This window comes from Schistocerca nitens, chromosome 1 (genome assembly GCF_023898315.1).
Source record: "Schistocerca nitens isolate TAMUIC-IGC-003100 chromosome 1, iqSchNite1.1, whole genome shotgun sequence".
NCBI classification, from domain to species: Eukaryota; Metazoa; Arthropoda; class Insecta; order Orthoptera; family Acrididae; genus Schistocerca; species Schistocerca nitens.
Genome location: NC_064614.1, coordinates 197503464 through 197519182, shown reverse-complemented (window position 1 = coordinate 197519182; position 15719 = coordinate 197503464). Strand labels below are relative to the sequence as shown.

Below are 15719 nucleotides of genomic sequence, written 5' to 3'. Positions count from 1 at the left end.
ACTTTGAGGTTCGCCGATGACATTGTAATTCTGTCAGAAACAGCAAAGGACTTGGAAGAGCAGTTGAATGAAATGGACAGTGTCTTGAAAGGAGGATATAAGAGGAACATCAACAAAAGCAAAACAAGGATAATGGAATGTAGTCGAATTAAGTCAGGTGATGCTGAGGGAATTAGATTAGGAAATGAGACACTTAAAGTAGTAAAGGAGTTTTGCTATTTGGGGAGCAAAATAACTGATGATGGTCGAAGTAGAGAGGATATAAAATGTAGACTGGCAATGGCAAGGAAAGCGTTTCTGAAGAAGAGAAATTTGTTAACATCGAGTATAGATTTACGTGTCAGGAAGTCGGTTCTGAAAGTATTTGTATGGAGTGTAGCCATGTATGGAAGTGAAACATGGACGATAAATAGTTTGGACAAGAAGAGAATAGAAGCTTTAAAAATCTGGTGCTACAGAAGAATGCTGAAGATTAGATCGGTAGATCACATAACTAATGAGGAGGTACTGAATGGAATTGGGGAGAAGAGGAGTTTGTGGCACAACTTGACAAGAAGAAGGGATAGGTTGGTAGGACATGTTCTGAGGCATCAAGGGATCACCAATTTAGTATTTGAGGGCAGGGTGGAGGGTAAAAATCGTAGTAGGAGACCAAGAGATGAATACACTAAGCAGATTCAGAAGGACGTAGGCTGCAGTACGTACTGGGAGGAGATGGAGCTTGCACAGGATAGAGTAGCATAGAGAGCTGCATCAAACCAGTCTCAGGACTGAAGACCACAACAAACATTGATGTTGTGTATTTCCAGTTTTCTTTTTCATGCACATAACACATTAACTGTATTTAGCAGAGTGAGTTCTTTAATAGGGAATGGTGTTAGTCTATTTGACACATTGGTTCTTTCCCTTAATGCTTGTGGAATTACACTGTTTGCCGGAACCAGACCAAATTTGGCAGTATCTATATTTGAGGGTATTTTGCAGAATAATGTCCTAGATTGTGAAAAATATGGTTCACCTGCTTTAATACAACATTTCTGTATAATACTTTTATCATATTTGTTGAAGTCAGTGTTAAGATTCTCCATATAGTTTCAGGTAGACAACTAAAACTTTATGTAGACAGAACACAATTTATAAGCTTTTTCCTGCTCTTGAGAGTCTGGCAGACTTACTTGTGCACCAATCAATTTGTAGGTATTCTTATCACCCAAGTTGATAGACTGCAGAACATTGTTAAACACCACACAGCAGCTGTTGTGCAAGTTATTAGTTAGCTAACACCACACAGATATAACTGACACAGAGCACAGTGGAGCATAATGTAAATACTGTTTGTTAGTCTAATATGCTTAAACAGTCTTGCATACGATTGAACACACAATCCATTCTGTAGTTCTATATTGTAGCCACCAGCCTGGTAATGCCATACTCCCTTAGTGAAGGAAAACATAAAAGTTGCTCCTAGTCACATGTCTAAACACAGGGTTGAACACATGATCCTTTCTGTTGTTGTATATTGTAGTCATCAACCTGGTAGTGCCATGCTCCTTACCCAAGGAAGACATAAAAGTTTCTCATAGTCGCACGTCTGATCTGTAAGGTAGCTATCAATAACTTTGTTTACTCCTGGACTTGTGATCTAATGTACAAATTTATTGTATGTATTTACTCTATAATTAGTCATCCACATTAAGCAATTTATTCCAGCTGTGTCTTATTGTTGTCCACAATCGCATTACTGCTTCATTGGTGGTTACCTTCCATTAAGAAGTTATGGTTTTATATTAAGCAGTCACACATCTTCATTTTATTGAAAATTCCAGAAAAGTCTTGTGTTACGTCAAAAACCAAAAGGTAAGAGTAGTCTACACGTAGCTGCTACAATATTCCAGGCAGCTCTTCCATTAGAACATCCAATTTAAATGTTGGCTAATTCCTCTTTGTATGGTATAACCACTGGATGTTTATATTCCCTGGAAATGGTTTCCAATGCTTCCCTGCCAATTTTCTTTAGTATTCCACCTCCCCTCCTCACAGTCTACTTCCCTTCCATCTTTTCCTCTCCCCTGTATACTACGTCCGCTCCTGCTCCTCTCTGTTAGTGATGGGGAGCTCGTGAATGAGTCGTTCATTTGAACGCTTCACTCCAGTGAAGTGTGAACTAACAACTCAATTTCAATGAACTGGTACTTCAAACTCTTCACAGATAGCACACTCCACACTTTTTTCTAGTTCACTCACTCTCTCCCCCTCTCCCACTACATCGGCGCTACGTCACTCTTTCTCCCTTCCCTTCAGTCCTCCCTCTACTGCCTGTCGAGGAATCACGTGGTGTTTGTGGGGAACGACAGGTTTACGAGGGGCTGGGGAGGTGAGGGGCTGGGGAGGTGAGGGGCGAGGAGAATGTAGCGTCAGCTGCTTCCTACAGTGCTGACATCATTACCCATGACTATTTGTGCAGTTAAACTTCGCGTCTACAGGTAGCCTACCGTTGGCAGCGCTTGCAGACAAATGAATATTAAAGATACAAACAAAGAGGCTGGCTGTGTGAGCACGCACAGCCAACATGAAAATAAGAGGTTTGTTAATAACACTGAAAGAGGGATTTTACGTGAAATCGTACCAGTGACTACAGGTGACAGTTTACGTTTTGAATCTGGAGGGTTATTACTCTCAACAAAAATAAAATCTACAGGAAAACTTCTGAATAATTACTTAACGTAGGTATATAGACTTTGTGACAGTGGTAAACATACTCATTCTATTTTGGATTAAGTTTTAAAAGGAACATAATTGGACTGCAATTCGTTGGTAGCTTTAGTTTTCAGTCCATGAATACAACAAATAATGTTTAATTTGGCAGATAAAGATTTTTTTGGGCGCTTCATGAGAAAATGTCGAGCAAGATTAAATGTAATACCTTCTTTATATGTGACAGGCTCCTCTGTTTATCTTTCCTTTGTCCCCCTCGACCATGCTCTATTTAAGTTAACTCAGGCGCTGTAAGAGTGTAAAACGTTGCGTGCACGTTACTGCATAGTTCGGCCATCTGTTGGTAAAATTATGAAGTATTACGAAGGTTTATTGTATGAGCGAGGCGAAGCGAGCGCAGCCGCGGCTGAGCGGCGAACTGGGCAACTTCGCCAGGCTTCCGTACTTCATGAACGAACTACTTCATTTGAACGCTTCACGGCAAAGAGTGAAATGAATGAAGTAGTTCATGGGAATGAACGAGTTCGACCCATCTCTACTCTCTGTGCTCCCGCTCATGTTCCTGCCCCCACTCCCGCCGCTACTACCCATTGGGACGACTTTCCCCCACTGCCCACTCATCCTGCTACAACCACCCCTCCTTCTCCCTCCCTTTTCACCACCAAACACGCCACAGTCGCCACCATGGAGCATCCACCCACCCTTCAAAGTGCCTCCAGCTTGTACGAAGGGCCTGCTCCCATCACCTCCCACTCCAACTAGTCTGTCACCCCTCCTCCCAGACCACCCCCACAAAAACCCCTCAAACACCAGAGTACCAAACTTAACTCCACCCGCTCCTCCAAGAAACAATCACCCATGCCTCTTCCTTCTGATCGCCCCATGGACACCACCCCTCTCCTGCATCCCCAGCCCCCATTCTACATACATTCATCCTTTCCAACCCCAATCCCAAATTCCTCGATGCCCTCACCCTCGTGCTAGAAATCCGCAATTGTACATCCAGTGCCTCCATTGGTCAGCTTATCCCCAGCAGAGACTCCATCCTTATCAAATCTCCCTCTCCCTCTTTTCACACTGGCCTCCTCTGGAAACTTCCTCATATCACTTTTGGCCCATGGTCTCTCACACCTTTCCTTACATCCTTCTCTCCCCATCAGTCCTAAACCCCTCATCATCATCCACCAACCACTGTGATTACAAAGCTCAACCCTGTGGTCATAGAGGTAGAGGTGTTGGCGGAATTAAATGCCCAAATCGTCCTGGAAATCTGCTCAGTCAGACGCATCTGTAACAACTCTGGCCCTACCTTCTTAATGCGTGTGTTCAGTCTGCCTCCTCTGTAGATAACTTCCTCACTCAGGGAGCCCTGATTTTTAACCATCACCACCCTGTTAACCCTCCTTTTTCCCTCCTCAATCCTACTGCTGCCAACACTGTCTCCTCTACTATGGCTACCTCACCCAAAAGTGCAACCCCAACCCCCCCCCCCCCCAACTTGCCCTCGCGCTTCCTCCAACAGTGTCCTAACCTCACCTCTCCTCCTTCCTGTAACACCTGCGATGAACCCTATCCCACCTACTCCTCCAAATGCAAAGCCAAACCCCCTCCCACCAATCCCAAGCTTACTGTTCCTGTTCACACCATCAATCAGCCCAACCACCCCAACAATCCTCTCTGCCTGCCCCCTATGGCTGAAGACATCTGTTTCCTGACCATGATCCTCCAGAATATCCACCCCAACCAATCCAGTGCCCCTACACCCTTGAGCAGATCTCCCTTGCCGCCCACTCCATCTTCCATTTGAAAACCTACGCCACATGCTCCCACAACCAGGCCCACTCCACTTTCACCCACATCGACACCCTCTTTTAAGCCTCTTTCCTCCTTCCTCCACTCCCTCCCACACCCCCCACCATGGCACCCCAATAGTTATTGTCTCCTATACCTAAACATTTGCTCCCTCCCTGTCAACAAATACCTCTTCATGTATACCCTGTCCCAGCACCAGGTCGACTCCTTCATCCTTAATGAAACCTTCCTCCAACCTAACCATGTTGTCCACACGTCTCTCTACCTCCTTCACTGTACTGACAGTCCCCTTCCCCTAGTGCAAGGTGGGACTGCTATTGGGCACCTCAAGCACATCTCTGTCCGGTCACAACCCCTGCTCAATGACCCGAACAAGCACCACATCCTCAGCATCTTTTTTTCCCTCCCTCACCATCACCTAAGCCACTTTCTGTGTTCATCCAGTAGTTCCTCTCCCTATTAATTCATCTCCCATGTTGACCACACCTTCTCCACCTATGTGATTGCTGCAGACCTCAACACCCACAGCTGAGACCCTGACACCCTTCGGCAGTGGCATCAGTTTCTCGCTACCCTCCAAGATGACCCTGTACCCCCCCCCCCCCCACCTGCCCGTACCATAGCACACCTGCCCTGAAAGTAACTCCACCCCTGATGTCGTCCTCACTTCCCCCAACATCCTTGGTCAAATCACTGCACATGTCCTGGACCCCATTGGTAGCAACCACCTTCCCAGTCCTTTCCACCATCTCCTCAGCCCATTACCCACCTCCTGCCTCCTCTGCCTCCTGCTCTGCCATCCCTCCAGTCCATCCATGACTACTGATGATGATGATGATGATGATGATGATGATGATGATGATGATGATACCACGTGTTTGGGAACCAAGAACACGACTGCGAGATCACAAGCTGCGGATGACTACTGCCGAGCTGACTGGGATGCCTACCGGGAGTCCATTGCCTCCCAGGTCCAAAGCCACCCACTTGCCTTTCAACATTCTGCTGACATCGCCCATACCTCATCCTTCCTCTAAAGACCATCACTGACACTGAGGCGGCCCATGTTCCTACCAAACTTATCCACCCTCAAAGCCCTACTTTTCCTCCACAGGCCATCCCCCTCCTCTTGCTTCTCAAATGCCACTGGCTCTGCCGCTCCTTCTTCCACACCCATAACCAGGATACACTCCTCCGCCACAGGCAATTACAATGACACATCTGTAACCTCTTAACCCTCGATACCAACAAAAAATAAAATGAGTTTGTGTGGTTCCATTTTTGTTTCACTACTGCAAACAGAATCCTTCAGTATTGCTTTAGGTAACACAGCAATAAATTGCGTTGTCATACGTCCAAGTGAGCAGCGGTAATATAAAATACAAAGCAAGCTAGGTGAGAAAAAATTTAAGATCATTTCCAAAAAAATGACCCCAGTTACGAACTAGCAACATAATCCCACATTGAGGCAGTTGTCTATGAGATAATTAGTGATCAAATAAGCAGCTGACCGAGATCTGATGCAACTGCATTGTTTAATGCTTCTAATGCATCATTACTGTCTCTTTAACACCTGTCCTTGGCAACAGAGAGTTATAGTGAAAATTTATTTCATTATTGTGTAATAAAACAGTAGTTTATCTCATATTATGTAAGTTTATTTTCTCCTTGTTTAAATAAACTAAGATTAAACTGTGATTTTGATCATACATGTCTTACCTTAAGGAAAGCTATTCCATATGTGTGTACAAAGTGCACCATGCACCCACCTTGTTATGAGAAACGGCATGCCCGCTCGACAGTTAACAGCAAAAAAACGCCAGGACTGGTGCCAGACATGTACACAACTTAATGCCACTGCCTGTCCACCTCCTCCAATATGCTAATGACATTGCCTTCCTGGCCCTATATCCTACCCTTCAATGGTGCAACCAGTGGTTCTTTCACATCAACCCTTCCAAGACTTAGGCAATCATCACAGGTCATACCTCGCCCTCCTTCGGGCTCCACAATTTGTCCCTTACCATTTATGATAGTCCTATGCACCTCACTCCTACCCTGAAATACCTTGGCCTCACCCTCAACTCTCACCTCACCTGGACCCCCCATCTCCTTATGATCCAACATAAAGCCCACAATAGGCTCCGCCTCCTGAAACTCCTGTCCAGCCGGACATGTGGACTACATCCTTCCACTATCCTTAATACCTAGAAATCTTTGATCCATCCCATCCTTTGCTGTGCCAGTTTCACCTGGATTTCTACCCCACCTAGATTCTACAAAGCCCTCCAAATCCTTGAATGCCATGCACTATGCCTTGATTTCTGTATCCGCCTCCCTACCCCACCCGGTTCTTTTATGACCTCATACCCTTCCCACATCTTCTCCTTTTCCCCGAACAATCAGAACCCTGTACATTGTCCACAGACTTGATCCCTCCCCCCACCCCCACCCCCTGGTGTCTCCTATCCTCTCTAAACCCCACCCATTGCCATGCCTTTACCATAGTGTCCCCACTCTCTCCATCCCCACACCCTTTACCAATGTACCTTCCACAGCCTGACCCTCCCAGATGATGAGCTTCGCCCTGATATCTACCCCTCCTACCCACTCTAACCCCACCTTCCCCCCTCCTCCTCAGGGCTCCCTCTCCCCTCCTTTTCCCTTCCCCTGAGCGGTTTTTCCCTCCCTCCTACAGCCCCTTCCTATGCAGTGTACCGCTTCCATGTGTCTGCACTCCCTCATGGCTCCCTCTCCCTTCCCCCTCCTTCTCCCCCTCCCTCTCCCTTTCCCTCCCACCCATTACCTGCCCCTTAATGCATTACCGGACCCCCTCTCTTTTCATCCCGCCCCCTCCAGCTCCCTCCTCTACTCCCCTCCCTCAGCAGGTCTCTCCTGGCAGTTTTTACTCTTTGTCATGTGTGCTCTGCCTCATGCAGTGGTTTTACTAGCGCTGTTGTCTGGTGTGGATTTTTAATACTGTGGCCAACTTTTATATTGTACTATTGTATTTTTTGCATGCTATGCACATCATAAACTGTGTTTCTCATGTCTGTAATGTCCCTCAGCTGAAGAGCTGCAGATTGTACCACTGCCAGCCCTCCCCTGCCCATCTGGGGTGCAACAAATCACAATAAAGAAGAAGAAGAAAATAGAGCAGCACTAGGACAGAGGGTCACTGGCTGGAGAAACTGTCTAGTGCTAGACTACTATTGAAAGTATCCTCTCTACATCCAGTAATTATTGATGAGAGGTACTCTCTGGCACTCAATCAATGGCAACTACCCCTCCCCCAACTTCCATGCTTCACAGCCAGAGGAAAAAGTTGAATTTTCACACTGATTCTGAATTTCCCGCCAATGGGAGTAGGGGAATTAGACTGCATTAGTATTCTGGGTCAGTCATCTTAAGATTGTGATGTTATAGTTAGACTGTACCAGTATTCAAAAGATGATGGAATAGAGTATCCTAAATCCATCCACATGGAGATATTGAAACTGAACTTTTACAAACAATAAATGCATCATCATCATCAGCACGTCCTTTGCGGTGCAATATAATTAGCTTTCGAATTTACCATGAATGTTTGAATTTCCCACCAATTTTGAATTTCCTGCCATTTTTTCAGGTAGGGGAATAGGAGGGAGGGTGTAACTAATTGATAAATTTAATTAGTCAATTAATATGATATCAAATTTGAGTTAGAACCTCTTCTTTTATCTACCAAACTTCAAATGCAGATTTGATCTCCAAGAGGAAGGACTGGGGATTCTCCAGAAGGGAGGAAGGACTGGGGATCTCCAGAAGGGAGGGAGTAATTAATTGATCAATTAATTTGATATCAAAAGTGGTGCAGAACTGGCTTCATCCCACTATTAGTGAGAAAAACACGAAAGAGTTTTGAAAGGCCTAAGATGCAGCATGATACCTAGAACAGACAACACTGCCTCACAATTACTGAGATAAATACTAGAACATATCATGACAAAGAATTCATTTGGTATGGAGGATGCACTGCATGCATTAAAGTTGTATGAACATCTACATCTAACCTCTGCAAACTGCTGTGAAGTGCATGGCAGAGGGTACATCCAATTGTACCAGTTATTAGAGATTCTTCTTGATACATTCACATATGGAGTGTGGGAAGAATGACTGTTTAAATGCCCCTGGGAAAAAAGAACTAGGAGGAGGTGGATGTGAATTTGCTATCTTTGTCTTCAGAACTCAGATCTCGTGACACTATCAGCTATGCTATAATGCTATAATACAATCTGATATTTATTACGTCGACAGAAAGTTCTGGCAGAATGGAAATATTTTAGGAGTAAAGGGGCAATGACTCACCAAATACCATTATAATGTGTTACACATTCTAGAGATAGATATCACTTGTGATAGATGTTGTTATCTTCATGTCAAAGATAAGGACCTCCAACTGTGTGTGTGTGTGTGTGTGTGTGTGTGTGTGTGTGTGTGTGTGTGTGTGTAGTTTGAAATGTGGCTGTCTGCAAGTCAGTGCCTTCCCTATGTGATGACTGGCAATCGATTGTAATTAAAAATGCTCTTAGCCTTAGATTTTCTATAAAAAGGCTCTTTTTTCATAAAAATCATTATTGTACTTTTTTGAAAACTGTCCTTTTAAGTTGTACTGTATTTTCACAATTGTTCCAGAGTTTTTCGGTGCCTACTAATAAAATTTGAAGTGTATCCAAGGTTCTCGGCTGTCCAGCCAGATCCGATCGTCGAAGTTCCACGATATTTCGGCGAATAACCATTCTGCCATCATCAGGTGGTGCTGATTGAATGATCTGTCTGCGCTGTGCCTGTGGTATTTATCTCTGCGGGGTCCCGCGTCATACCCCGGCGCGGGGGTGGAGGTAGCTGCACCCATGCCCAGTGGTAGGTGCAGTTCATCTCCGTCCGCCGTGGCGGAAGGATCTCGCGTCCGCTCGCGCCGTTGCTCTTTGATGGTGTTTAATAATGGTCTCCAGGCCTTTCTAAGTTGAAACCCGGTGTCCCTGATGAGTAGGTTATCTGTTACCCAAATTTGTATGGCCTCCTTGTAGATACTGTCCCAGTAGGCACTTGTGGCAGTCAGGATTTTTACCTCTTCGAATTTCGCTGTGTGTCTGGTTCCAATGCAATGTTCTGCTAGGGCCGAATGGCTGGGTTGGCGTAAACAGGTGTTCCTTGCATCGGTTCTCGACTCTGTGAACTGTTTGACCGATGTAGGATTTGCCACAGTCGCACAGGATTTTGTATACGCCTGCATTCTTAAGGCCCACGTCATCTTTTGCTGTTCCTAGCAGGTCATGAATCTTTGCTGGTGGCCGGAAGACTGTGTCAATCTTGTGTCGCCTTAACAGTCTCCCTATTTGCTGCATCACATATGCACACCTGCAGCGAATCGTATTAAGCGAAGAGCCAGTCTGGCCCTGGTCTGGGAGAGGATTCGCTACACCCGTCTACAACTCGACAAGATCGCCAAGGAGCTGCTGCATCTTCACCTATGATTATCCTCCGTACTCCAAGATCACTCCTGGGAATGGGTGGACGGTGTTACCTGGGCCCAGGCAGACTTTACCCACCAGAAATCCATGGAGAAGCAGATCACCAAGTTTGCACGACTACCTGGCAAACCAAAAATGATATAGTGCCCACTAGGCCGACCGTGATTAACCTCACGGGTAAACCACTCGACAACGCAGTTACAGTTGTACTTTAAAAAGGACTTAATTTCGCACCGACACCTGCATCTCTACCGTTCAATGAAATAATCTCTTCAGTAGAATAGGCAGTCCGTGGCTTACCAGGTGACAAAGCAGAAGAAATCAGAAGGGAAACTTGCCGGATTGTTTCAAGGGCAAAACCGGCTAGAAGCAACATCTCGGGAGCAGAAAGAGCAGCACTACGAGCCCTCAGAGACCATAAGGAGATAGTCATTCTTCATGCCGACAAAGGAAATGCCACAGTCATCCTTGAGAGATGCGACTATGAACAGAAGATGCTGCAATTGCTAGATGATCCAGCATATTGGAAAATCAACGCAGACCTGACCAGGAAGATACAACAAAGCACCGCCACCTTGCTGAAAAATGGCACGCTCGAGGACAAGGACATCAAAAGACTTTGCCAATGTTCGGCGGTAGCTCCAAGGATATATGGTCTCCCAAAAATGCACAAAGAAGGGATGCGACACATAGTCAGCAACATAGCAACATAGGGGCACCGACGTATCTTTTGGTGCAGCACTTAGCGGGCATGCTAAGACCTTATGTGGGGAAGTGTGCGCACCATATCTGGAACTCGACAGACTTCATTGGCCACCTGAAGGAGATGACAGTACAAGAATCCGACATCATGGTCAGCTTCAATGTCGTCTCATTATTCACAAGTGTCCGGCTGGAAGAGTCTCTCCACTTAATCAGTGACAAATTCGGGCCTGAACTGACACAACTGTTCAGGCATGAGTTATCATCTATGTACTTTGTCTTCAATGGTCAATACTACGAGCAGACCAACGGAGTAGCCATGGGGAGCCTGCTCTCCCCAGTGGTGGCCAACCTGTTCATGGGGAGCTTCGAAGAGGAAGCACTGGAAGCCGCCGAACTGAAACCTGTATGCTTCTTTCGCTATGTGGACAACACATTCGTCATCTGGCCACATGGTCAGGAAGAGCTACAGATTTTTCTAAAACATCTAAATTCGGTCCACAGTAACATTCGGTTCACCATGGAGACTGAGAAAGATGGAAAACTACCCTTTCTTGATGTCCTAGTGGAACGTAGGTCTGATGGCTCACTGGGTCACAGTGTGTACCGAAAGCCTACACACACTGACCTGTACCTACATGCCTCCAGCTGCCACCATCCGGCACAGCTTAATAGAATGCTCAACACCTTGGTACATAGAGCACACTAGATCTCTGATGAACAGAACTTACCAACGGAACTCAAACACCTGGAGACCGTGTTCCGCAAGAATGAGTATGGCAACCGCCAAATCCAAAGGGCCTTCCAACAACAGAAGTGCAGCAAGAACCGAGATGAAGAACAACCCAAAGAAGAGAAGAAAGCTCTGGCCTTTCTGCCGTTTGCTGGCAACATGTCGTCAAAAACAGGGAGACTGTTAAGGTGACACAAGATTGACACAGTCTTCTGACCACCAGCAAAGATTTGTGACCTGCTAGGAATGGCAAAAGATGATGTGGGCCTTAAGAAAACGGGCGTATACAAAATCCCGTGCGACTGTGGCAAATTCTACATCGGCCAGACAGTTCGCACGGTCGAGGACCGATGCAAAAATCCCGTGCGACTGTGGCAAATTCTACATCGGCCAGACAGTTCGCACGGTCGAGGACCGATGCAAGGAACACGAACGTCACACCCGTTTATGCCAACCCAGCCATTCGGCCCTAGCAGAACACTGCATTGGAACCACACACACAGCGAAATTTGAAGAGACAAAAATCCTGACTGCCACAAGTGCCTACTGGGACAGTATCTACAAGGAGGCCATACAAATTTGGGTAACAGATAACCTACTCATCAGGGACACCGGGTTTCAACTTAGCAAGGCCTGGAGACCATTATTAAACATCATCAAAGAGCAACGGCGCGAGTGGACGCGAGATCCTTCCGCCACGGCGGACGGAGATGAACTGCGCCTACCGCCAGGCATGGCTTCAGCTACCCCCACCCCTCCCACCACGCGGCGCCCCGCCGACCGCCCACGCCGTGATAAGACTCGGGACCCTGCGGACATAAATACCACGGACACAGCGCAGACAGATCATTCCACCAGCACCACCTGATGATGGCAGAACGGATATTCGCCTTAGTATTGTGGAACTTCGACGATCGGATCCAGCTGGACATCCGAGAACCTTAGATACAGCACATTTGCCGGGAAAGCCTCAGATCACATAAAATTTTAAGTGTTTGACTCTGTACATCAGCCCTACACATTACAGGTGTGACGCATGAGACATATTACATGAATTCCATGTCCCTAGTTGTCAGTACTGTGAGTGAGAAGGAGCTTATCTTCTGCACTCACTGCATATAACTTATTGTGAGTGCTGGAGACTTGTCTTCCTGCCTATCTTTAAAAGTGGCAACAAGAAAGTGGGCGGATAGTATATGATCTGTTGACACTAATTCGCTAAGACTATCCCATGACTTTTACCATGGTAGTTAGGTGCTAATGGAATAGTGATGGCAAGTTGTCACAAAATTCCAGTGTTTAAGGGGGCCTTTCCAATCTGGAATAACATATTACAGCCATAGGTGAAACAAAGAAAGTGGTAAACATATATTAAAGCATTTCCTGACTTTGTTAATGACCGTCCAAAAAGAAGTCTGATTATAAAGTGTATGTAGTTGTAGCATTCAAATAATTGTCAGGAAATTTTTTTTTTTTTAGGAAATATTCTTCCTCCAAGCAATATGAACAAAAATAACAGAATACAGCATATAACACGGTTAAAATAAATTGTACTTGTGTTTGGTTCTGAAATGATGAAAGAGGATAAAGGATAACATGTGGTGAGGTAAATAATGTGGACCCGTGTGTTTAACTGCAGGTGTATATCAGCCTCTAACTGATTTCAGTTTACCTCGTATGTTGATATTTTTTCATCTATCTACTGTTGTTGTCATTGTTGTTGTTATCCATCACGCAGATTTTGGTGTCAAATGTCTTCTATTACATAAATTCAAATCATCATCTATTGAAATGACAATCATAAAACCTGTAACTACAATGATGCACATAAGTAATTAATCTAGAACAAAATCCAATGTATAGGTAGATTTATTTAACTGATCAAAACAAGTTAAATGATAACTCATCTTGACGAGATAAGAGTTATTCAAATGTTATGGTTAGGTGACCTTATGACAACAGATGAATGTGAGTGTGATACGTAAAATCTTTTATCCCTTATCCAGTGACATAAAATGTCTGACAGACAGAAAAGTAAAATTTTTACACAAACTGAAAAGTTTCTCCTTGACAATGCCTTCTAATCTGTAGAAGAATTTCTATTATTTGCAATGTGTTGAAGGTGGTAATAATAATAATAATAATAATAATAAAACTATCTGTAAATGCTCGGCATATAAATGCATTTACAAATTAATTTGCAATGTTAATGTAAAATGACTCATTGCACATCATTACAATTTACCATACAAATGATCCATGGAATATGAAACTAAATGGTTAAAAACTAAATAGCTAACATACACAAAGATTTTATTTTGTTTTTACTTTTATGTTACAGAGATTCTGGCAGTGTATACTTTTGCTAACTGGAGTTATCACACAGTGCCAGGGAGCTAACATTCTGTCAGTTATGTCAGTTCCAAGCAAGAGCCACATGGTCTTTTTGTCACCACTGCTTCATGAACTAGCACAGAGAGGACATAATTTGACTGTGATTAGTCCATTCCCACATTCTCCCCCGGTCAAGAACATAAGAGATATTAAATTGAACGTCACAATGGACAGTTTCCGTAAGTAAACCAGTGTTAATATAAAGTATATATACATAGTAGAATAAAACTCATATCTGATGCACAGCATTACCTATTATTGCCTCACTTTATTATTTACAGGAAAAGAGAGAAACATGTCCCTGTTTGAGATGGGTGAAGTTAACCCATTTATTTTACTTCTCTTCTCTAGCACCATTGGAAGTTCAATGTGCAAGAATGCTATCAGTACACCAGAAGTACAAGATCTAATAACATCCAATAATCAGAAGTTCGATCTCCTCATAGCTGGAGTTTTCACAGAGTGTTTTCTTGGATTGGCTCACAAGCATAATGCCAGTATTATACAACAAATTCCTAATACTCTAGCATTTGTGATGGGTGACGCAGTTGGCAATCCTGCTGCATATGCCTACATTCCTGACATAATGCTTGATATTCCTGTGAATATGAATTTTTTACAACGGACATTAAACAGTGTGTATGGGCTCCTTGTTGAATTACTGCGATTCTTTGTTTATGTGCCCAATCAACAAGAAATTATGTTGTCATATTCTAAGAATATTGATAATTTACCATCTGTTGAGAAATTGTTCAAAAGCAGTTCCCTGGTCCTCATAAACAACCATGAAAGCATAGGCCTTTCCAGGCCACTAACACCAAATACAATTCAAGTTGGAGGAATGCATATTAAACCTGCAAAAGATCTTCCAAAGGTGAATATAAGATCAATATCCAACTAATGCAATTTTGCATACAATATCCAACTAAAGCAATCTTGCATTTCCTGCTTGATTGATTTAATACTGAAATTTTTGTATGTCTCTTGAAAATAAAAGTATATATTCGGTAAACAGTTGGCCCCGAAATCCAAACCTTTATTTTATTGCTTATGTTACATATTCATAGTTGAAAATTTCATTTTTAATGCCAAAGCTGTATTTTACTTCTGAAAGTATACAGAAATGGGAATTTTGAGTCAATGCACACATTAGAGGACGTATTTCCCTGTGTGGGACTCTACAGAAATAACAGTGGAAAATTGAAAAAAAAGTGACTATTTAGCCCAATAGACAGATCCATTGTAAAGTTGTATGAGAAGTAGTAGTGAACTGTAAGTAGCCTCTGTTGTCACAGATGTAGGTAACTATTTTCTTGGAAAAATAAGTGTAGTCATATAAATATATACCCTGACTCATTCTACACCCCTGAAGGTCTTTTTGTTGATAGGATCTACAGAACATGAAGAATGAAGATATGCACACTTGGCAGCACAAATAGTAAAAGTGGCCAAATTTTGAATTGCCCACCATGTTACATAGGCACCAGTTACTCTACAAAGTGCACAGTATTGCTCATAAAAGAAAAGGTCACTTGTAACTGCATGTGTTACTGGGATATTTGTGTCTTATTGACACTCAGCACAGAGCATGCACCCTCCAAAAACCCACGGAAAGTTTGTTCAGATGGGGAAAATGGATTTGAAGTCAAAATCATGAGGAGGAGTCAAGGACAGAATAATAGTAAGAGGTACCTGAATATTGCCATGCTTAATGTAGTGACTTCATACTTTGGTGGCATAGTTGAGAGACTAATAAGCAAGTCTAGAATAGCAGTCTTTGAGTTGAATCCCACTTTCAACAATTATTCCTTGTTTTACTGCATTGATTTGTTTGATCTATGTAAAACATG

General features: G+C 43.8%; 1 protein-coding gene across 4 annotated transcripts in view; it reads left to right on the top strand.

Annotated features, from left to right (window-relative positions):
* LOC126245442 (UDP-glycosyltransferase UGT5-like) overlaps positions 1-15719 on the top strand; it is a 259125-nt gene that overhangs the window by 31288 nt on the left and 212118 nt on the right. For all 4 annotated transcript variants that reach the window (XM_049948318.1, XM_049948315.1, XM_049948316.1 and 1 more), the window contains exons 2-3: positions 13817-14048; positions 14151-14743. In XM_049948318.1, the coding sequence (XP_049804275.1) occupies positions 13817-14048; positions 14151-14743 (825 nt within the window). The remainder of the gene's footprint in view (positions 1-13816; positions 14049-14150; positions 14744-15719) is intronic.